At 39.9% G+C, this 25,055-nt stretch overlaps 1 protein-coding gene across 3 annotated transcripts; it reads right to left on the bottom strand.

Moving 5' to 3' along the window:
- Positions 1–4,317: 4,317 nt before the first annotated feature.
- Positions 4,318–12,629, bottom strand: LOC307133365 (uncharacterized protein). Of its 3 annotated transcripts, XR_013817432.1 has the most exons (8): positions 12,325–12,621; positions 8,939–10,763; positions 8,290–8,399; positions 8,006–8,028; positions 7,717–7,735; positions 7,364–7,527; positions 5,554–7,125; positions 4,999–5,440 (listed from the first exon to the last, which is right to left on the bottom strand). XR_013817432.1 is itself a non-coding variant. In XM_079828425.1 (7 exons), the coding sequence occupies exons 4-7, from the start codon at positions 8,021–8,023 to the stop codon at positions 6,838–6,840; spliced, it is 489 nt and encodes a 162-aa protein (XP_079684551.1). In that variant the 5' UTR covers positions 8,024–8,028; positions 8,290–8,399; positions 8,939–10,763; positions 12,325–12,618; the 3' UTR covers positions 4,318–6,837. The 3 variants fall into 3 exon arrangements, 2 of the variants coding, with proteins under 2 accessions (XP_079684551.1, XP_079684552.1); XM_079828425.1 differs by having other exon boundaries at positions 4,318–7,125; positions 12,325–12,618; XM_079828426.1 differs by lacking the exon at positions 8,939–10,763 and having other exon boundaries at positions 4,318–7,125; positions 12,325–12,629.
- Positions 12,630–25,055: the final 12,426 nt, after the last annotated feature.

Here is a 25,055-nt window from a genome sequence, read left to right on the forward strand (position 1 = left end):
GAGTTAAACAAAAGTCTTTGTCTTTGGTGTGATGTGATGAATGGGCGTGCTTGAAAGTTCAGGTATGTTTGCGTGTTGGTGTAGTTCGTGTGTTTGTGTGTGTGCGTGAAGAGCGCTGAGCTCAGGCCGGTAATGGCAGGAAGGAAACTGTTTTTTTTGTCTGTGGGAGTCTATTACGCTAAGGGAGTTTAAACAGGGAGTTCGTTCACCTGAGCAGCTCACTCGCTCTCGTCAGCCACAAAGACGTCGTCACTCTGCAACCAGCAGCCGTGAGTGCATGCCGCACTACAGAGATCGCTATGGAAACTCGCGTCCGCTTCAGCGACCCCGACTGGCCCAAACAGCAGTGATGCGTTCAGTCTCACCAACTAGGCGGTTCCTCAGGTATGCGGGTTTTCTCCCTCTCTCGTTCCTTCTCTCTCTTTCTTTTTTTTCCTTCCTCCCGTAACTCCTCCTTATATACACACATTTCCGATTTCCGGTTAATTTATTTCCCTCCTCCATCCGGCCACACAGCAAAAAAAACTCCTTTTTTTTCGTACTGCCACACTCTCCCCCTCTGGAGAAAACAACCCATGGTTGTAAGACAAAAAGTGAGAAGTGGGGATTAAAAACCTAAGAAATCTTCATCCTCACTAGCGGATTCTTGGAAAATTTCCAGGATTCGTTGCCTCTCTTGGATTTCCAACTCCTCTGATGTGGGGTAACATGGTTTCAAATTAGTCACATGCACAGTGCGAACATCTTCCCCTGTGGACTCCAATGCCACTTGATAATTCAACGGACCCTGCTGCTTTATTATACGGTAAGGACCCTTCCATTTTGGAGCAAGTTTTGCACTGAAGTAATGTTGTGCACTGGACTGGGGAAAATTCTTTAACCATATTCGGTCCTTTTCTTTAAAGAACACCTCCCGTCTGTTTTTATTGTAATTCCTAAGCTGTCTTTTTTGGGCTTTTTTGCAGCACTCCTTTGCCTTTACTTGAAGTTGGACAAGATTATTGACAACATCATAGGAAGGTAGATCGGGAGAGAGATTCCTACCGTGCAACAGTTTGTCCATTGGTCCTTGCAATTTTCTCCCCAAGTGGAGTTCTGCTGGACTCATGCCAATGGACTCCTGGACAGCTGAATTGACTGCAAATCGTAGCTCAGGTAAGTATTGATCCCATTTCTTATGGTTATCATCTACGTAAGCAGCAATCATATACTTGAGGGTCCTGTTTACTCTCTCTGTCATATTAGTTTGTGGGTGGTATGCAGTGGTGTTGGAGAACATCGGTCCGTCCTGGACGAAGGGTACACACCTCGGAGTTGGACTCTAAGATTTGCCGTAGTTGGTGTTTTCCGTCCGGTGGCAGGTGAGCACCACTTACAGCCAGGTCAATTAACTCTTGATCATCCAAGTTGTCAAGTGGGCATGATAGCAATGGGGGTGTGGGTGGAGGAATGGAACTAAGCAGGGAGAGGCTTTGCTTAACGCTCTTGTGATGAGGTCTCTTTTCCAGGTGTGGTAGTTTCACTGCAGGGATACTGGCCTGACCTGGTTGAAAAGGATAGTCTTCATTAGGGGCAGACTTGAATGAATATTTCCTGTCTGTCACGTTAATCTGCAGACCACTAGAGAATATAAAGTTCAAACCTAAGATCACTGCATAAGCAAGGGCTTTGGAGGTGAGAACAGCCACCCACACTGAGTAAGTCTTATCATGGATAATAATGGGCAAATTTATCCAGCCTAGTGGAACTTCTGCCACACCATTAGCTAAATAAAGTGGTCCAAGAGTCCAAGGGTGAAGTTTGACTTGTGGGTTAAGCTCTGACCAAAGGTTTTCATGGAGGAGGGTGTAACTTGCGCCCGTATCCAGTATAGCCTTTCCTCTCCAAGTACCAATACTAATGGGTATTACTAATTGTTGTGGTACCGCAGTTGGATGATTTGGGGTATTGAAACCTGTGGTGGTACTCTCTTCCATGGTCATAGATGGCCAGGGTGTAGCTACTGCAGACACCGCATTGCTGGAAAGGGTAGCTGGCTGACGAGGCGGACCCCCAGACTTCAAAGGTTGGAAGGAATGCTTGTTATTGTTGGCACGATACTGTCCAGATGGCTGGTTAGGAGAAGCAGACGTAAAATGTGGGCAGTTTCCAGGTGAGTGGTAACCTTTACACCTCCAACACTGTACTTGAGGCTTCTCCACGGTTTGACTAGAAATTGGTCTTTGTGGCATTGTAGGTGGTTTTATGGCCTTACGTCCCTCATATTGGATTTGCTGCGCATAATCTTTTTCCAGCTGGTGACCCAGCTTCACTAGATCTTCGACCGTGCTTACTCTGCTGCGTAGCTGGCTGGCAAGATAGGGCTTGATATTTCTAAGGATCAATTTTACCATGTCACTCTCTGTTAGGGCAGGCTTCCACCTTTTGCAGAGAGCCCTGTACGAGAATGCAAAATCCCTGATGGACTCCTTCTCACCTTGGGTCCTATTTCTGACCCGATCTGCCAGCTCATCTTCATAATCCTCCGAGAGGAAAGCTGAGAGGAAGGCGGATTCGAAGTCACTCCATGTTGTTATAGAGGATCTGGCAACTTCCCACCAGTCACGGGCAGTTCCATACAGGACAGTTCGGAAAGTGGCCAGCAGGTCTGTATCAACCAAGGGATGTAATGCTAGAAAATCTTGACAACGGGCCAGATATAGCAACGGATCTGGGTCGTCGGATGGCCTTCCAAAGGTGGGAAACGTTAATTTCAGATGGTCACTTCTTACCCCTGTAGCAGCGGATGGAGGTGCGAGTGCAGGTACAGGTGCAGGCCCTGAGGGTGAGGGAGGAAGGGAAGGGAGCGAAGTAGAATCAGGAGGGGATGGTAGTCTCTCCTTAAGTAGATCCACCATCTTCTTTTCTTGAGTTTTACATCGGTCAGTCATCTCAGTCTCAAACTTCCTTAAGTTGGTACAAAGAATAGCAGTTTGACTGTTGCATTGCTGTATTTCTGTTGTCAGCTGATCATGGCTTTTTTGAAAGTGTTGTTGCATGGTTTTTAGGTCTTGTTGAACTTCCAGCTGGAGCTGATCCACCATGAAGCGTACCTCAGATACCACAGTAGATTCTACTTTTTGAAGTTCACCTGATATCATGAGTTTTAGGGCTTTTGTTAACTGATCAGCCTCAGACTCATCCTGTTTTCCACTCGTGGCCATTAGGGTGAGAACTTGCTGCTGGTTGTCCCTCAATTTGGTAGAGAGGTTATTAATTTGGTCACTGTGCTGAGAAGAAGCTGCTTTCAGCCCCTGGGTAAGTTCACCGACTGCTTTTGTTTGAGTTTTTACAAAATCCAGAAGTGTATCCCAATTACCTTGAACCCTTGAAGTAAGTTGGTGCATTTCTCTTCCAGGAGTTGGGAGTACACCGGGCAAATCCTGCTGGGTCACAGAGAAAGAAGAAGAAAGGTCAGGTGATGTGCATAGCTGCATGGGGCCTGGCCCCTCTTCCCAGGAAAGAGTTTGTACTGGAGTGCTAAACTGGACATGTGATTCAGGATAGCTGGTTCTAGAAGGCACTTGGGTGTATGGAACACGTGGTAAAGGATGACCAGGGGTAACCTGAGGATGTGTGACAGTTGGCCATGTAGGGGTTGCAACGTCTGGAGGAGCTTCAATATCCACATAAGTGGACATAGGGGATGGTGTAGTGGTCATATCTGAAATTACAATGAACTGTGTACAATGTTATGTCAAATGGAAGGTGTATGTGTGTCAGGAAACAATCAGAACATGCATAAAACAACAATATGACAATGTTGTAACAGTGTTCAATAAACAAGTTTAACCCACATACATAAATTTGACTTCTTTTTTTTTTCTCTTTCTTTTAAGTATTTAAACACCAAGTCCCACTTCAATTGTCCGCATTAATTGTTACCTCTCCTTAAATACAGGCTTTTCCCCCCACAGTTCAAAGGACACAGGTTACCAAATACACTTTTCCCCAAAAGGTAACAAAATTGTCAATCACAGTTTGTAGAGGGTGTTTCACAAATTTTTCCCCACAGTTCAAATCTTCATCAAAACAAAATTCGATATATTGTTTTCTTTTTTCCAAAAAAAAATTCAAGTCCCTGTTCGGGCGCCACTTCTGTAACGGTGGCAGGTCAAAAAAAAACTTAAATAAAATGTCCAATTTAATGACACAAAGTTCGGGCGCCAGACAAGCTTAATCTTGTCAAAATATAAATTCTACTTGGTGCTTTTTTACCCGGGAGGTCTCTATTAGCCACCGATTACAAACATAAATCAGAGTCTCAAACAAGGAAAGTTCATATTCATGGTTATATTTTTTCCAAACTAACACGAAAACAAAAATAATCCAGAAGTTCAGTTTCATGTTATGAAATGTTTCTATATTTTCAAAAGAATGAATGTAAAAAAAAAAAAACACACAAAAAAAAAGGAAAAAGGGAATAAATAATTAGGACAATTAATTAAACCCCAATAAGGGTCACATGATTCCCTCGACAAGAGGTGGAAACAGTAATAAGGAAAAGTATATATGTAGAGATCACCTTGGTTTAAATTAAAAGAAAAAAATCACTCATTTGTTCAACACAATGAAAACAATAATTACAATGAAAACAAAAATAAATAAATAAATAGATAAATAAGAAAAAATAACAGTCAAAATTGATGCAAGTATCGCTTAGAATACTCCCGGCAGATTCAACACCTTCAACCGTTCAGTCTCTCAATGCGAGCAAATTAAATAACAAAAGGAAATTCAACCAATCAGGTCTTTACAAAATTACAAAAATGTTTACACATTAAATCAACCCAAACACCTGGAGTTAAACAAAAGTCTTTGTCTTTGGTGTGATGTGATGAATGGGCGTGCTTGAAAGTTCAGGTATGTTTGCGTGTTGGTGTAGTTCGTGTGTTTGTGTGTGTGCGTGAAGAGCGCTGAGCTCAGGCCGGTAATGGCAGGAAGGAAACTGTTTTTTTTGTCTGTGGGAGTCTATTACGCTAAGGGAGTTTAAACAGGGAGTTCGTTCACCTGAGCAGCTCACTCGCTCTCGTCAGCCACAAAGACGTCGTCACTCTGCAACCAGCAGCCGTGAGTGCATGCCGCACTACAGAGATCGCTATGGAAACTCGCGTCCGCTTCAGCGACCCCGACTGGCCCAAACAGCAGTGATGCGTTCAGTCTCACCAACTAGGCGGTTCCTCAGGTATGCGGGTTTTCTCCCTCTCTCGTTCCTTCTCTCTCTTTCTTTTTTTTCCTTCCTCCCGTAACTCCTCCTTATATACACACATTTCCGATTTCCGGTTAATTTATTTCCCTCCTCCATCCGGCCACACAGCAAAAAAAACTCCTTTTTTTTCGTACTGCCACAACCTGTAGTGGATTCCACATTGGTGGCAACATTTTGAGTAGGTGGCAATGTCTGAAAAATACAGTGTTAGAAAAGTAAGCCATACTACAGTGCCATTTAGGAAATATTCAGAACTGGTGTCAGGGTGTATTTTACAGATCCTTATTTGCACCAAAAATACTTGCCATGGATAATTCTTGTATTTGTAAGAATTTTGGCCTTTGATGTGATGAGCAGGGGGTCTGATAATGGTACATTTCCAGCACATCTGTGGCAGAACATCTCATCAGGAATGATGCTGGTTGGGTATGTGCTTGAAAATGAAGGCAGATGCAGGTGCTCAGGAAGAGCTGCAGGGATAGTCTTCTTGTTCATGACATACTGAATCATAGATTCCAGCTCTTTTGTTGGGGGGTACAGTAGGCCTACGTCATCTACATGTTCATGAACTGGACTGGTCTGATCTGTGCTTTGGACTGTCCTAAAGAGCTGATGTTCAGTCTGGAAAAGGTGCCATTTTGCTATTATTTGCTATTATTTGCTATTATTTTGCTGTATTTATGAAGGCAGGATCTTCTTGAGATGGTGGTCCAGTGGGTTAAACCATGGAACTGACACACAGAAGGTTGCTGGTTCGATCCCAGCGGTCAACACCAGTGTGTCCTTGAGCAAGGCACTTTACTCCATGTTGCTCCAGGGGGATTGTCCCTGTTATAAGGGCCCTGTAAGTCGCTTTGGATAAAAGCGTCTGCCAAATGCATAAATGTAAATGTAAATGTCTTGACCTGGCACATGGACAATGCCAGGAAGCCTGCTTTAAATCATATGTGACCATTATTCTTCCAAGTTGGGCATAATAGGATGCATGTGGCTCATGCACCTCTTTAAAGATGGCATTGTGGCCTTTGTTGCTACAGACAAGCATTTGTTGTCTTGGGTGGCCAGGCTTTGTCTTTGTAGACAGTCTTTCTTTCTTTCACTGCCAAACCATTTTAACCAGACCATTTCTGTCAGAGTGCTTTCTGACAGAGTAGCATCATCAGCAAAAGATCCACAATAGTCTAGTGACCTGAGGTGATAGCATTAGTAGTGGCTTAGCCCACTCCTCCTGGCTAAGTCAATGTCCACTTGACATGTTGGCAACTCACATCTGACATTCTGCTCTGTTTCCCAGATTTTGTAAACAACATGGACTGGAACACTTGAAGAAAGAAAATTTTTCTGGACTGCATAGACACCATTAGCTCGGTCTATGCAGTCAGAATGAAGGTGATGGCTTGCTGTAAAGTCGTCCCTAAATTTTGTGTGCTTCCTCTCCAGATGTTTTCTTAATTTTTTTTGTTTTAATGGTAATGTGGCACTGAGGGCATTTTGTCTTAACAACTGTGCTGTTCCGTAGCTGTGATTTCATGGAGGACCTACTGGTAGTCAAGGGTGGCACATCAGAATGGCGGTTGATGTACTGGCGATCAAGGGTGGCACATCAGAATGGCGGTTGATGTACTGGCGATCAAGGGTGGCACATCAGGAATGGCGGTTGATGTACTGGCGATCAAGGGTGGCACATCAGGAATAGCGGTTGATGTACTGGCGATCAAGGGTGGCGTATCAGGAATAGCGGTTGGTACACTGGCTGTCTTACAGCGTTTGAGGTGGGCCACGAAGTTGTCACGTCTGAAATTTTTTGAGGAACAATATACACAATGATAGTGTAGCTTTGGTTCACAACCTAGACCACACCTGGTAGATTGTATAATCTGAAAAAAAAAAAAAAAAAAACAACCGAAAAAAATTATTCACTCCCTAACTTAGATTCCTACTTCATGTAAAAGTACACAGCACAACTTTTTTGTAAATTTTTTGTAAAACTTATATGCAACATGCCCTTGATTTGACAAAAAACTAAAACAGAAACAAATCAATCATGCATGTATTTAACATCAACACTCCCTTACAATATTTTTAGAACAAATAATCATTCACAAATTATGTTACCGTCATGGACGACTGCCCTTGAAAAGTGAAGCTGAAGATGAGACTGCAGTTTCTTTGAGGGTTTGTAAAACTCCGAAGTACAGAATGGGCAGTGGAACAGAGAACAACAGGAGGTGCATCTTTAAGCTCTGGCAATGTGCAGTCTCTCTGTATTGAAGTAATGTCTGCACATGAAATGAGAATACACTTTACATTTGATTTATAGTTTGTACAAGTTTAGAGAGAGAGGTTTACATTTTTTAACTAAAGTTTTAAGTTTAAGTAAGGTTTTTCAAGTCTTTTAAGTAAAATAAAAAACTATAATAGTATTAAATATAAAATATAATATAAAATTACTATTTTTTCTCCTTTACCTCTTTCTGTTCCTGTCGCCTAAGAATAGAATAGCAAAAAACTGATGTGATAAGCCATCAGAAATCAGAACCGAACACACACACACACACCCAGCCACACACACACACACACACACACACACACACACACACACACACACACACACACACACACACACACAAACACATACATGAATACATATATACGCTAATATAAATGTGTCTTTTGTGTGTTCTATTTTGTGTCATGTTGCTCCATGTGGAGTATGTTTTAATGCAAGGAGTAAACAGGGTGGGAACAATATCTTACCTGAAGAAGCCATCTCATGCAAGCTAGAGACAGACAACAAAATAAAGTTAAATATGAAAGTTAGTGAAAACAGAGCGAGTAAAGAGAAGATTAGGTCTATACCTACACATGGTTAGCTACATCAACCTGACCGTCAAGTACTTCTCTCGATATATATTATATTGACATATTGAAATAAATAACTGAATAAATAATAATAATAATAAATAAATAACTTGGTTAATAAATAATAAATGTTGCACGATTGCTAAACAACAATACATTTGGCAGATTTTTTAACATACCTCAATTTGTCTAGCTTATAGACTTGATATGCTCCTATTAGGTCTGTGCTGATGGATCATCCTCGGTGGAAATGGCCGAAATTCACAAGGCGGATATTAGTGCTGTCAATCTATACAAAAAAATTAAGTAAATAATCAAAAATTTTTTCTATTATTAAACGTGATTAAAAAATGGCATTTTTTACATTTTTATATTGTTATAATTTCACAGTTACTTCTCCAAATTAATGTAGAAACAACTATATATATTTAAAATATTTTTTTCAGTCAGAAAAAGTCAACCTCTTCTCTGACATCAAATCCTGTCAGAATATATATATTTTTACAGTAATTTCTTCACAATTGTATAAAATTCATGCATGTAATTTGAAATAAGGTCAACAATTACTTCAGATTTTTTTTTTCAGTCATAACCTCTTCTCTGACATCAAATCCTGTCAGAATATATATTTTTTGCAATCCAATCAGCCAATCAGAAGATATCGCCAAGGCACATGATGACAAGTGGTAACGTTTGGCCAATGATTTAATTTCCCCTTTCCTCCCCTCCCTCGCTCTCTCTCAAAGTTTCTGTTACGACATCTATTATAGTAATGGTTCTATTCATATTTTCAGTCAAAATCACTGTTCATTATTCCAGATAACATACCTCAAGAAATCTGCTTTGAGGTTCTGTGAGGAATACGCGCCCCAATGGTGAAACATTTCCATTGGCTGCAGTCTGCCGGCATTGGCCAATCACAAAAGTCGATATTGAGGAACAACAGGGGCTTAAAACTGCCTGGGCCGTAAAACTGTCAGGGCCGTATAGAGTGCCGAAGTAATGACGTCACTTTGTAGGCCAACCCGGAAGTTAGCGGCGCATGGGTTCCCTCGATCAAAAAGCCATTCATTTTCCCCATAGACTTTTGGAAAATCGCAAAAAATAAGATCTGTGTTCAACAAAGAGTAATGACCCTTACACGTTTTGTCTACCAAGATAATCTTTACAAGTTAATCCAAAATGTATACATTTTGAAGCCCAAATAAAGCCGTCAGATATAAAATGCTAACGGTAGGCTATAAACGGACTACAGCACACCATGGTCGCGGATCAACGTCATCATCAAGCTTCTCAAACTTTATTTAAAAGCACGCTCGCTCATTATGATCTGCGCTGTGTATGAACACTTATCCACTTTTTCATGAGAAATATTCCCCTTTCGTTTTTTCCAAAAATGTTAGAAACTAATTTTGTTTATGCGTGCCTCTCTGAGATTTATCTTTTGTTAATGTTTTTTCAGACAATATGATTATCACTGTGATAACATTAAATGACATGAAACACAACCCAGTCTCTTTTTGTTAAATGCAAGTTTATGTATGATCAATAATACAAAACGTATAATAAGCTACACATGAAATAAAGCAAACAATTCAGTCAAACATTCAAAGTCAGTGCTAGTCGGCTAACTTACAACGGTAACGTACAGTTATAGCCTAAAAATAAACAAGTAATGAAACTTCACTTTGCACTCAGCCTAAACGATTTGCCAGGGAACAAATTATAGATCCATGAGACCAAATATGGGCCGTTAAATCTCCACAAGACTAATTATAGCTGGAGACGCCACAGAGACATCAGAGCCAGCGGCAGACGGCAGAAGGACTAGCCGAGGAAAGTCAACTCTCGCCGGCTAAACAAGCGATGACCGCCGCTGACTCACTGGAGCTCACAACTCCGATAACACCAGATAAAATGTTTAAATAGGCACTCTTCTTATAAATAAACCACAGATTTGAGCTTTAAACAACTACATTATCGACTGAAAAAGTCTTAAAACTAAGTTGTCACACATTAACAGTAGATTTTAACACAAAAAGACGTGTAAACACAGCCCATGTCAGCCATTTCTCAACGAGACAAACATGTGAAGAGAGTAAACTCCAAATGTTCAAGCATCCAACTTTGCGCGAATAGCGCGATTTATTCACGCCACATAAGTTCTTCATTCTTAGGCTAAAACGCGGGCTAGTGAGAGATTGCCTGTTTGTCACGATGACGTCTAAAGTCCCCGCCAAAGGATGTAGTCCCTTTTAGCAACTTGTTAGCAACCATCGTTTTTAAGACACAATAAAGTCTTAAAAAATCACAAGCAGGTTATAACTAGTGTGTTTTATGTCATAGATTAAAACGTGAAAATATATTGAGGCTTTGTTAACCACAGACCTTATTTCAGGCGATTTAGCAAAAACCCATTCAAAAAACCCATAGACTTTAGGGCGAGGGAACCCATAGGGCTAAAATGCTAACTCACTTCCACGTTTTGGCCTACAAAGTGACGTCATTACTTCGGCACTCTATATCTGCCTGCTCCAGGTCTGCAGCCTCCCCCTTCTCCTTCCAACGGCTCACTATCCGGGCACGAGCTCACCACGCCCTCAGAAATGTTTCCCCCAATCACATGATGAGAACGACTTCACTCCAGTATGAACTGTCATGTTACATGAAGTAGAAACATTATGAATGAAACTGACATGACACTTGCTTTAACATTGTATTGAAGAAAATGCGGTTAAATAATGCAGTTGTCAGTACACGTCAGGCTTTTCTTGCGATATTATTGCCGCCCGTCATGTGTACAGATAAGTTTCATACATGAGACGCGCTTTCAAACCATACATGAGACGCGCTTTCAAACCCTGACACGCAAGCGGTTGCCGCGGACGCGGTTACGGACAACCGGTTACGGACAACTGTTTATAATAGGCTTTTAGGTCTGAACTTATTGGTCCTGCGCTGCTGCGCTGATTCAGTTATAAATTTGAATGAAAATACATCGTATGTATATCAGATATCTGATCTATTTTTAGTGGCATTTAGTGTAAGGATTTGACTCTTCATAGATTAGGTCGGTTCTCTTGCGCTGCTGCTTCACTGGCATCGTCTGCATCGGGAGTAAACGCAGTTTGAGCCAGCGGCTCGCATTGATAAGGCTCTGGGTCTGTGTCTGACTCTACAGACAATTCACCCTCCTCCAATTCAGGTGAAGGTAGGAGAATGACCGCACTGTTGCAACGCTGGCGTCACTCTAGTCATTCTCCATCTCTGCGACTCGCGAGTCTGACAGCTGTCAATCAATCCGTCACTGCGGGTCTCAGGTGCACGCCCTCCGCTCAGCCCCGCCCTCGGTTCGTCCCCTTTGTCTCCACTGGGCTCTGCCCACTTTTCCAGAATTTTTCAAAATTTGCCAGTGGGTGGAGTTAAGCTCTGAGCAGGGGTTTAGTTACCCTTTAACTTCATGTGAGCCACTAACCAATCTAGAAAACACTTATCATTTATTCACGGCTTAGGCATATGTAAGTATTCATCATGATGTGCTTTAATAACATTAATGTGTTAAAGATATCAGTTCATAAATACTGAACTAATGAAGTTGGATTGGCTCTAGGTAGATTTGGTCATCGCCATGGTGTGTCGGTAAGGACACGGAGACAGGAACCCCATTTAAATGACTTTAATGTCCATCAAGTTTACTGGTTACATTGGTGTCTGTGGGTGTGTGTGTGTGTGGTCTATACAAAGGAAAAGAGGAATAAAATACATAAATTAAGTGATTCTAGAATAAACAGGATAACATTCCCACATATATATATATATATATATGGCCAGATAACATTACAAATGTAAAGCTGTGCACAGCACTGTAATACAATAAACATAAATAGGCCTACTGTGCATCCTTAAACTTTTAGCTTTTATGAACCAAACACCCATCTATATGCATAGGTATACATTAAGTGTACATTTGACAGGTTAATCACACTTACAAATTAACTTATCATTTGAATTTAGGCGGAAATATCACTATGGCATTCACAAGCTCACATAAGACGATTCTGAATATACAAACTAAGTTTAAATAGCTTATGTTTATACAAACATTCGCTCGCGCGGGACCGCCGCGGGTCTTCCGTGCATCATTCTACATATGAACGTCTCTGTAAATAATCTTGCTCAGCAGTAACAGCAATGTAAGATAAATAAACACTTACTTTTGTATCATTGACGCACACTAGGAATTTGGAGGAAACAACACACGGACCATCTCTCTATGATGAGCGATAACAAACTAAACAGGGGCCCGTTCTTCGTACCTCGCTTAATACATCTAAGATGATTTGACAGATCCCAGATCTTTTAATCGTGATAACTGATCTCTGGCTAATTTGGTTCTTCAAACGAATTTGCGGATTGGATTAAAATATCTGGATTAAATGATCTAAGATCACAGCGCGTTCTTGTGTTCCCTGAAGAGGGCAGATGCATCGATCCTCGAAACCACGATCAGCAATGCAGCGATAGGCTGGCGTCAAGACAGCAACGTAATGACATCATATAATTAAAAAAGCCACCTGGCAAAAAACTTACAAATTATACAATAAAAACCCCACGAATTTCTGGACCTTTATAAGGAAACAGCCAAACCAACATAAAAGTTATAATAGTGATAAGAAGATAAATGATAAATGTTTTTTTTTTTTGTTTGTTTTTTACAATTATTTATATTCACGATTTTATACAGTATTTGTACACCCTTTACATTTTTATTTCAATGTTGTAATTTAATTTTTAATTCAATTTGAAGCAGATTTGTTACGTGACAGTATTTAAGTTTCTTATGGGTCAAGATCAAATGATCTGCATCAAGCCACTCCCATAATATCTGTGATCACTTAAATTAATGCACGGCTCCGAGTAACTGTACAACATGCGTGTAAACCAATAAAAACAAAATTATATAAAGTAATTATTCCATCACAAATAAATCGCTCAATCAAGTGGCTGTGTCTATAGTATTATACACAACATTATACATTCTCATATACATATACAATATAACATTTTTATATTATTATTTAAAAAAAATTTTATTGCCCCTGGTTCAGTAATGAACTCTTGTAATAAAGTAGCAGTGGCTGGGACAGATTTTAAGTATCACCTCAAGATGCAATCTAATCCTGTTTACATGAAATAAGCCTGCTCATGAGTAGGTTTAATCTTACGGACCTGTTACTATGACAGCAAGTCCAGGATGAGCTTCGAAAAACCAAACAATCCGAGATCATGCCAAATCGTCAACAATCAAATCCAGCTAACTGAGTTAGCGACGTACGAAGAACGGGCCCCAGTTCTGTGCATGATCACTGACCAATGTTGTGTTTTGATTGGCTGTCCGTTCGCGTGATCAGTGCATGATCGCTACGCAAGCTCGTCCTATATGGTTGTTGAATGGATAATGGTGTCCAGCAGAGGGCACTGCTTAACTTCCTCTTCTACAAATACAGTAATTTTTTTTTAATTTTTTTTATTTTTTTTATTGAAAATAATATTTACAAAACAAACATGGCTGCATAGAAATCGTTTCTTCAGAATAGAATACAGAAAATACATAGCCTGAGAGAGCAGCTCTTAATACAAACAGGAAATTATAAACAGTCTTCGTGATAAAAATAAGGGTGAATTATTAGGAAGAGAAAGAAAACCATAATAAAAAAAATAAAAATAAATTAAAAAAATTAAAAAAAAACAAAGATTATAATATGACACAAGGAGATTTCAGTCATTGTTCAGTTACTAACCTCAGTTGGGAAGTGTTTTAGGGTATCAAATATTTTTTGTGCTTTAGGACCTTTTAAGATTTTCAAAGATTTCATATACATTTTAAATTCATTTAAAAAAACAACAAATTTGGGAGATGATTTCACAATTCTACATTTGTGAATGAAAAATTTAGCTAGACATACGATTGTATTAATACAAAGCTCATCACCCTTGTTTTGTAATATCAATCCAAATGTTATGTCGTCTCTAGAGAAAGAGGTTGGGAGTGAAGACATCTTTAGTTTAACCCAATTATACATTTCACACCAAAATGTCTGAATCACATTACATGAGAAAAATACATGGTCCGTAGTTTCAACATCATTTTCACAGAATGTACATATATTATCAACTATACCAAAGCGAAAATTCAGTAAATCTTTAGAGGGGTAAATATTGTTCATTACTTTGAAGTGTGTTTCTTTCACTTTAGGAGGTATAGGGAGTGTTAGATACATTGTTCTCAGCTTAATGATTGAAACTTTATCAAATTTTTGTAGGATGCTATTTTTATTTTGGCTGTTAGGGTAAAGATAATCAATAAGACATTTTCTAATAAAGTGATTAGTGCATTTTTTATCCAGAATATAGATCCCTTGAATTGATAGTGGCAAATACAGTAATAAACCCTTTTCCGTTCTGCGCTTGACTTCGAGGTGTAACCTTTATTATTAGGGACTTTAAGCAACAGCTGCGAATGGAACGGCAACGGTGTTCTGAAGTTGTATTGCGCATGCGCGACTTAAACTGCTACTCGCCGTAGCCGAGAACGTAAAAATCACTAAGCAACCCTAAACAAGACAGCGCAACGCGGATTTCATTCATTTATTGAACTACAAAAAATGTCATTCAAAAAAGCAAGAGAAGGGTTGCTTTTGGCATTAAATAATAATCTATTGTCAGAAGAAGAGTTTTTACTCTTGTATGATGTGAATAAGTCTAAAAACCTAGATTTACCTTGTAAGCAATACTTGCCTTTTAACCTTGATAACATGGAAGAAGACGAATGCCTAAATGAATTTCGCGTCAGAAAATGTGACCTACCAATTCTGGCTGATGTTCTCGGGATTCCCAACGAGATCGTTTGTGATCAGAGAAGTGTTGTGGGAGGAGTTGAGGCGCTGTGTATGCTGCTTAAAAGGCTGACATACCCATGCCGGTATAGTGATATGATGCAAAGATTTGGTCAACGACAAGTTCCAGTCCTGTGCATGGCCACAAACGCTGTGCTGGACTACATATATTCTGCACATCACCAGAGGATAACTCAGTGGAATGACACCATACTGAACCCTGCAGCACTGGAAACATATGCTGACTGCATCCACCAAATAGGAGCCCCTCTTGACAATTGCTTTGGATTCATAGATGGCACTGTACGACCCATTGCCAGACCAGGTGTAACACAGAGGATCCTATATAATGGTCACAAACGAATTCACAGTTTAAAATATCAGGCAGTAGCCATTCCTAATGGTTTGATTGCCCATCTGTACGGCCCTGTAGGTCAGTCTGAATGCTTTACCATCTTTAGAAACATTATCATTAACTTTAATATATATATATATATATATATATATATATATATATATATATATATATATATATATATATATATATATATATATATATATATATATATATATTTTAATGTTTTTTTTTAATATATATATATATATTATTTTTTTTAAATTACATTTTAACAGAGGGAAAGAAGCATGACTCAGGAATGCTGGCAGAATCTGGTCTATTGACACTGCTGGAACATCATGCCATGTCTGTAGATGGTCATCCAATGTGTGTGTACGGTGACCCAGCATACCCACTGCGTGTGCATCTGCAAGCTCCATTTCGTCATGTTCACCTCACCCCTCAGATGATCGAGTTCAACAAAAGAATGAGTGAAGTCAGAGTGTCTGTGGAATGGATGTTTGGGGACATAGCAAACTACTTCAAGTTCATGGACTTCAAAAAGAATTTAAAAATTGGTTTGAGTAGTGTTGGAAAAATGTATGTTGTATCTGCATTGTTCAGAAATGCACTTACTTGTCTGTATGGTAATCAGACATCGCAGTTTTTTAACTTGGATCCTCCACACATTCGTGACTATTTTTCATGAGGTAACACATGCACAGCTATACTGTGCTACGTATGCATGTATAAATAAATAAATTAACAAATAATCAATAAATAAGTAAATATATTGTAAACACAATATAAACAGAATTTAAAAAGATTGAGACATTTTATAATAACATATTTTATTATTTTGATATGAACAAAAAAATATTTGTTTATATATAGTTAGTTTAGTACACAAACACACAATATACATAGCACAAAATTGTATTAAACATTTTATATTTTATGTTACCAAATTGTATATCTTATTAACAAGCATTTATATGTCAATGTTTTATGAATGAAATCACAAATACTTTTTTTTTTAAATTGCAAAAGACAGAAAGAATAAAATAATCACTATTTCTTTGACATATTTTCAATGAGACTAAGTAATGCTTGCCCTTGCTGTTGCTGTTGCTGAAGTAGCATAGTCTGCATTGCCTGCATTTGCTGTTGCTGTTGTTGCATTAGTTGCATCATTTCACTCATCTGCCTTTGTGCCTGTTGTGTTGCTTTTGCTTGCTCTTCAACTTGCATTTTTTTTAATTCCAATTCCTTTTCCCTTAGAACCCTCTCAGTCTGGCTTCTCTCCCTCAAAAACTCAATAGTGTCATTCCCACTCCTTCTCCTACGTTTGTCGTTTCTCCAGTCCTCTCCCTCTTCACTAAGCCTCCTGTTGGTCTGGCTCACCCTCTCCATGGCCCTCTTCCTCGCCTCTTCTGCTTTGGCCCTGTCTGTCTCTATCTTCCTCGTATTCTCATCACTCCATTTGTTTTCCTCGGCTGCTCTTTCTTTTTCTGTTATTTCTTCTATTAGATCATCAAGCTCTGTTGTTTCTGTTGATGTGCCACTGCTCTTCTCATCTTTGTTATTTCTGGCCTTGTATTTAGCCTGTATCAAGGTGAATCTCTCCCTCACTGACCTCTGCATAACCTTAAATTTAGGATCTTGAGAGCAATTCAGTGTGTCTGCTATTGTTGACCAGGCCTTGCCCTTGTCAACACTGCCCTTCTTGTACCTGTATGGTTCTGTGACTAGGATTTCTCTACAGAGAAGTACATCATGCTTCTCTGTCCACTCCATAGGGGCTCTAATCAACAAGAAACATGAAGTAGCTATAGCTCACTTTTGAAATGTAAGTATAATTAACTGTCATTTAAGATAAGTAATAATAATAACTAATAATTAATGTATTAATCTATTTCTGATCTGTTAATCTTCTTTACCCAACATTAAAAAATATTTGTATAGCATAGTAAAACATTGAACATGTTTTTTAAGAGGATGTTTAGGCAATACTTACATTGTTCTCTTCACATCAGCTCTAACCTCAATGCTGCCTGAGGTGTTGTTGCCAACAGCAGACATATCTTTGTTCAAACGGAAAAAAACGTTCAAATTAGCTTAAGTTTAAAACATATCAACACAGATTAAATAAAAGACTAGTGGTACAATCATATACTGATGCAATTACAATGTCATATACCATAAAACATAACATTTACTTACCTAATCTTTCACGTTGTAACGACTACGGCAAATCAGCTGTTCTCCCGTAGTAGACGGTTACAGTAGAACGTCACGAAGTGGCAGTTTAAGTCGCGCATGCGCAATACAACGTCAGAACACCGTTGCCGTTCCATTCGCAGCTGTTGCTTAAAGTCCCTAGTGTTCGGTCTGAAACGGTGCCCAGTGACGGATGGTGTAGAAATATTGTTGTCCGGGTGGAAATCGGGAGAAATTCGGGAGAAAGGTCGGCCCGGGAGATTTTCGGGAGGGGCTTTGAAATTCGGGAGTCTCCCTTAAAAATTTGGAAGGGTTGGCATGTATGCGCGCTGTATGTCAATGTCCTGTGTGTGTGTGTGTGTGTGTGTGTGTGTGTGTGTGTGTGTGTGTGTGTGTGTGTGTGTGTGTGTGTGTGTGTGTGTGTGTGTGTGTGTGTGTGTGTGTGTGTGTGTGTGTGTGTGTGTGTGTGTGTGTGTGTGTGTGTGTGTGTGTGTGTGTGTGTGTGTGTCAATGTCCTGTCTGTGTGGCTGCGTCTCATGTCAGCTAATCGAGGGACACTCTGACACACACACACACACACACACACACACACACTCGACGCACAGACAGACTCGCATTTAGTGTTTCGCATCAAATTACAAAAAAAATAATACATTTCATTTATTATTTATGCAGTTTAGAAAGGTGTTTGATACATGTATGTATAAGTCTAACAGGGAAGGCCACAGGTAAAAATAACTTTTATTGGGTTTATTTAAAGATTGTTTTAAGTTCACTTAAATTAAAAGTTGTTTTTTAAAGCCTAATAAATGTTGAAATTGGGAGCTTTCAGTTATACTGTAATGTAACGTCATTAATGTTTCATAGAGACATTAGCATCAGTGATACTGGCCTTCATTCGTAAAAAGATGCCATTACAATACATATTTAAAATATGCTGTCTTTAAATTGTTTCTACAGTAATTTGGAGAGTAACTGAAATTATTACAATATCAAAATATTAAAAACTTAAAATATTAAAAACTTGCGATTAATCGCGATTAATTACAGAAAGAATGCGATTAATTAGTAAAAAAATTTAATCGATTCCCAGCACAAATTTGTATATATCTTTGAGCACTCAAAGCCAATAATCGGTGAAAGAGGACTTTCCTTGTCATGCGCTGTGTGTATATGTGACTGTTTCCATTGTCTAGTGAGCGTAAGCAGTGGAAGCCGACACCTTTCTAGTGTACCGATATATCCTGCCTTCTGTGCTGATGAGAAACATGTTTCTGACCAAAATTCTTTTGCTTGCAGAAAAAGACATGAAAGTGAGGAAACGCTTTGATTGGAAGGCTGTAAGACGTGATTTCCATACGCTCGTATCTAAAGTGTGTCCTTGGGTGGACCGGCCGGAGCCACTCGAGCCAGTGATCGATCCCACAGACAGTGAGTCTCCAGTTATTACCACTGTATTCTGTTTGCTACTGTACACACACACACACACACACTGACTCTCACACACACACACACACACACACACACTGATCCACACACACACACACACGTCTCCTCCTGCCTGCCGTTACAGATCTCACCTCTTTGTGCTTTCAGAGACGTTGCAGCCGTGCTGGACAGGAAGCAGAGGTTTGACTTTGATGAGATGATCTATGTGGTAAGAGCGGTCATGGTTTGACATCACTGGATCATGTGACCCCTTCACCTCCTGCTTCTGCTCAGTCCTCCTTCCCTCTTTAAGACAGATAAGAGTCAGACCATCCACTTCCAGGAGCTCTTCCACATCCTGACAGCCATGGGACACCAGTGGGCAAGGAGTTACACACATACATGCACACACTCACTCGCACAGACACTCACTTGCACACATTCAAACACACTCTCTAACACACTCTCTCTCACACACACACAGTTACACACACACACACCCGACTCTGCAGGTATCCACACTCACACTCACACACTCACACTCACACACACACGCCTGACTCTACAGATACACACACATGCCTGACTCTGCAGGTATCTACACACACACACACACACACGGTGTGGTTTCTGTACTGCTAGTTAAAGGGTTAGTTCACCCAAAAATGAAAATTCTGTCATTAATTACCTACCCTCATGTCGTTCGAAACCCGTAAGACCTCCGTTGATCTTCAGAACACAAATGAAGATATTTTAGTTGAAATCTGATGGCTCTGAAAGGCCTCCATTGGCACAATGCACTGTGCACTCTCAAGGCCCTTAAAAGGTACTAAAGACGTCGTTACAAAGTCCATCTCACTACAGTGGTTCTACAATAACTTTATGAATCGGTGAGAATAGTTTTTGTGCGCAAAAAAACCCTAAATAACGACTTATATAGTGATGATGATTTCAAAACACGGAATCATGAAGCTTCAAAGCGTTATGAATCAGTGAGTCGATTCAGCTGTTTGGATCGCCAAATTTCAGCAGTTTGGCGGTTTGACACGCGATCCGAATCATGATTCGACTCACTGATTCATAACGCTTCGAAGCTTCATGATTCCGTGTTTTGAAATCGTGCACAAAAACTATTCTCGCCGATTCATAAAGTTATTGTAGAACCACGGCTCAAAAGGACGGCTCAAAAGTCGGACAATTTCTGTTGAGGCGTTGCCATAACGCGTTGCTATGGGTTGCGTGCGTTTTGATTGACTGCTGATTTTCCACTGTTCGGAAACGGCTCTCGAGCCAAATATGGTCCTTTCAGAGAGTGTGTGGCCTTACGGGAAAAAAGTAAACCAATATTTTTTTTTTTTCATCCATAATCAGAGCTAATGTGTTGATTTAATTACAAATCTATATATTATATATTTTAAAGTATTACACAATTCACCAATGCCCGTTTGTCATGTATATACACCAACCAATCGTGATCTGGCAAAGCAAGTTCAAATTCCATTGGGCGATGTGAAGTGGAGCGGTAATTTTCTGTTCTTATTCATAAATCGGTTGAAAATGACATGGAAAGACGAACTAACGTTTGTGGAACGATTTCCTGCGGTTTGTCTCATTTTATAAATTGCATCAATGACAAAATGGATTTTAACTGACAACAAACAAATCACTGCACAAAACCATGCAGCAGCAAAAGTCGCACTAATGGTAAGTAGTAGTGTTAAATTCACTTGTATTTATGTATATTGATACACTGTTTACTATTTCATGAAACTATAAAAGTTAACAAAACCCAAGTGCCACCGGCACCTACAGGCCTATTAAGTGAAGTGTAGGCTGGCGAAATGGTTGCGTGAAAGGACTTATTTAACGTTACCATTTTTGAATATTATGCAGCATTATGAAAGAAGTCTCTTATGTTCATAAAGCCTGCATTTATTTGATAAAAAACAGCAATATTGTGAAATATTATTAAAATAATGTTTTCTATTTTAAAATAATTTAAAATATAATTTATTCCTGTGATCACAGCTGGATTTTCAGCATCATTACTCCACTCATCAGTGTCACATGATCTTTCAGAAATCAGTATAACTGTTCAGAAATTGTATGTACGATAGGTGGAGGCGGGGAGACTGTTAGAGGGAGCGCGGCCTACAAAATCCTTGTGAGACTTGAAGCTGGCTTCTGCTGATGAAACTGCAAACTATTCTTAAGTACATTTTTCTGGAATTAATCTAACTGCTGACTCTTGGTCTTCATTTTTCACTACTGGTCCTGGGTCCTAACTAAGCTGTTACCCTAACATTAGGTGTTAGTAAGTGCTGCTCATTGTTAATGTAGTGAAGAAGGGTCTGTTTCAGTAGCAAACATATGAAAATGAGTAAATATATTGATCTTAATGTTTGCCTTTCAGTGTGAGATCTCAGTACAGGTCGAGATGAGCAGTGTTATATTCTTTTAAAAGAGCAAGTGTCAGCAAGCACACACACACACACACACACACACACAGAGCTTACTCCGTTTTACAGCCCTTATGTTTGATGAAGGTGTGTCTCCGTCTTGGAGGGATGCTCTGGATCTGTGTTCGAGCAGCAGTGAGGAGGTTTATGAGTCGGTCAGCTGACGGAAACTGAAGCCGCAGGTCATTAATACACACCATGTGCCGTGCTATACTATATTAAAGTATAAAACTGTCCTGATGATTTGTGACCCGTGCTGGCAAAACCAGTCACAATGAGCATTTTCAAAAATTTGTTATTATTTTCAAATCTGTCAATTAAAAACTCTTCAAAAAGATGAATGGTCATTTTCATGGACAAAGGAAAGGAACTCCTCTCCGAAAACACACAAATAAAGATCCTTTTAGAGGTGTAGAAGTTATTTGGAGCATTGGGATCTCTAGACGAGGCTTCATGAACTAATTTACACTTGTTTAGCCTGTAGTTCGAAATCATCCCGTGTGCATTCAGACTCCTTTCACCAGCCGGGGTCACATTTACTCACCTCATCTCATCCGAGATGTTCAGGTCTTTCTTCCTTCAGTCGAAAATAAATGAAGTTTTTTGAAGAAAACATTCCAGGGTTTTCTCCATATAGTGGACTTCAGCAGTTTGAAGGTCTGAATTTCAGTGCAGTTTCAAAGAGCTCGATCCCAGCCGAGGGTCTTATCTAGCGAAACAATCGGCCATTTTCTAAAATAAAAATAAACATTTATACACTTTAACCACAAATAATCATCTTGCACTAGCGTCCACGACTTCACGCATTACGTGATCACATTGGAAAGGTCACGTGTGCCCCAGTGTTTACACAGCAAACGTGCAAAGATTAAGTCAAAGGCTGCGTCCAAAACCTGGAAAATGCTGCCTTCGGAGGACACATTTCAAGGCAGGAAGGCATCAAGGCACTTCCGAATCTAATGTTAGCTTCACTTCCTGTCTCCTGAGAGACCTTCATCTGATCGGGTTTTGAAGGCAGCATATCGGTATCCTTCGCTGCCTTTGATATCCCACAATCCTGTTCCATTCTGTGACAGTTGAGCTGGGGGGAAAAGATGGCATCCGAAAGTTGTGACACACCTGAAACACACCTGAACATGCTAATCAATGTCTTCAGGTTCATTAGAAAATCACAGATAGGTGAGTTTGATCAGGGTTGGAGCTAAACTCTGCAGCCCATTGGCCCTCTAGGGCAAGATTTGAATAACCCTGCTGTAGATCATTAAACGGGTACACTGCCTAAGAAGTCTGTCTGAAATCAGTTTCGTGGTTGCCTTCATGCTCAAACGCTGCCTCACAAGCCAATGTCTGATAAAGCAGCGAGGCAACGAGTCACTGCCTATGTTTTCAGATGCAGCCACGACTTACACAGACAAATGTCACGTAACGCATGACCTTTCCAACGGGATCACGTAATGCATGAAGTCGTGGACTCTAGTGCACTCATTTGTGGTTAATAAAGTATATAAATGTTTATTTTTCTTTAGAAAATGGCCGATGGCTAGATGAGACCCTATTCCTCGGCTGGGATCATGTTGAGCTCTTTGAGATTGCGATGTGGACCTTTAACCCGTTGGTCCCGCTGAAGTCCACTATATGGAGAAAATCCTAGAATTTCTTTTCGACTGAAGAAAAACAGACATGAACATCTCAGATGACGTGGGGTGAGTAAATCATCAGGAAATGTTAATTCTGAAGTGAGCTCATCCTTTAATACATGACTGCAAAATATATGCAACATAAAAGGACTGAACTTCATTGACAATCTCTTCTGGAGTCAGAGACAGCTGTTTAAACAACACACTCGGTGAACGAGTGCTAAAGGACAATATCTACATCCCCTCTATTGTGTTTCAGCTGTGTGTGCAAATCCACTCAATGGCACACACACACCCATGTGAATGACCACAGGACTTCTGAATGGACATGCGGTTGACACATCCCACAAGGACAATGATAACACCACACAACCCCTGCTCACGGACACACTCCCAGCTAAGCCCCGCCCACAGAGACAGACAGACTGTGATGGATCAGAACTGCTCCAAGACTCAGCACCCAAGGATGACTTTCTGGGAAACAGCCAGGACATGTTTCAGCTTCACCAGACATGTCATCCCTCTCTCCAGCATCCCCGCTTGTGAGCTTCTCAGAGAAACAGGAGGAACTGGTGCATGCTGGAGCTAAACTATCCTAACGCAGCGAGCCCCACAACCACCAAAGCACTCCACCCTCCTCCATCTGCTGTAGCTGAACCAAAAACAGCAAATACCCGCTCTCAGTGAAGTGTGTCGGGTCCCGCTATGAGAACAGTAACTCTATCAGATGTTTACAGAACAAGCAGAACCCAGTGTGCCTGTAGAATCCTCCGTTTCTGTTCTACTCCGCGATAGAAGTCCAAGTACAGCAAACCCATCTGATCTTCTGCCTGTTACGTGTCAAACTAAGATTACTGTGGGGAGGAAAAATTACTACTGTTAGTTAGCACTTTTAAACATCTGCTCACTTAAAAAAAACAATAACATAGTCAACGTCTTAACCACAATCAACCTGGATTTCATGTTTCTAAATGAAAAGTGAATATCCTCTCCAGCCCTTGTTGAGGCTGCCTGATGACTGATCACCTGACGACCACAGCCCCACTGACTCCCTGTGCCAATGCACTGATGAAGTCAACAGCTGGGTGTGCCAAAACTTTCTTTTGTGTGTGTTGGTAACACTTTACAATAACAGTACATGAATAATCATGTATTAATACATGAATTAATAGTTAATTCAACATGAACTCATGATTAGTGAAGATATGAACTAATCATGAACAAATGTGGAGCTATCTTGAACTAAGACAGGAGTCATAAAGATTCATGCATGAATAACAACAGCATTAATACATGTTAGTACATGTTTGATAATTAATGCATTAATTAACATGTATGGTTAAGCTAAATCAAACAGGCTTTCTAAGAATGAATAACAAATATTTTGACTTTGAAATACATTTTAAAATGTATTATTGTCATAATTTAAACCATTTTTATCAGAAGCTTCATCATAAATATTACTGAAAGCCACAGGAACAGTTTTTCATTACTTTCACTGATCACCCTTATCAAACATAGAAAATACTAAATCTGCTATATTTTATCTCAAAAGGTCTCAGTCTGTTTTGTGATATTCTCTTTCCCATCAAACTAAACCTACTGTGACTTATGCTGCCTTCACGTGCTATCGGAAATTTCCTAATTCCCACTTTAGAAGTCGTGATTACGAGCTTGTTGCATTCAAGTGCTTTGTTGTCGGAGTGAACAGGAATCATGGTGGACACCAGGTTATTCTTGCCTATTTATTGGGAAAATCTTAATAAAACCATCATCATTTGTAGTCTCCATGCACCGACAACCATAAACATTCCACATAGTCCGCTTTCTGCTGATTCTGTAATTTCAGTCAAATGCAGGCTATTTTCGCTGTGTACCAAACATACAATACACTTCATATGATTACTCACATGTAAATATGTACTACGTTAATGTCAAGACAAGACGACCAAGCTGTTTTGGTCCTGC

This window comes from Gobio gobio (genome assembly GCF_949357685.1).
Source record: "Gobio gobio genome assembly, chromosome: 11".
Taxonomy (NCBI): Eukaryota; Metazoa; Chordata; class Actinopteri; order Cypriniformes; family Gobionidae; genus Gobio; species Gobio gobio.

Coding starts and splice junctions, on each gene's coding strand:
- LOC307133365 (XM_079828426.1), bottom strand. Junction 7,126..7,363: donor AAGGGCAGTCGTCCATGACG/GTAACATAATTT, acceptor TTTTTTTTTCAG/ATTATACAATCTACCAGGTG.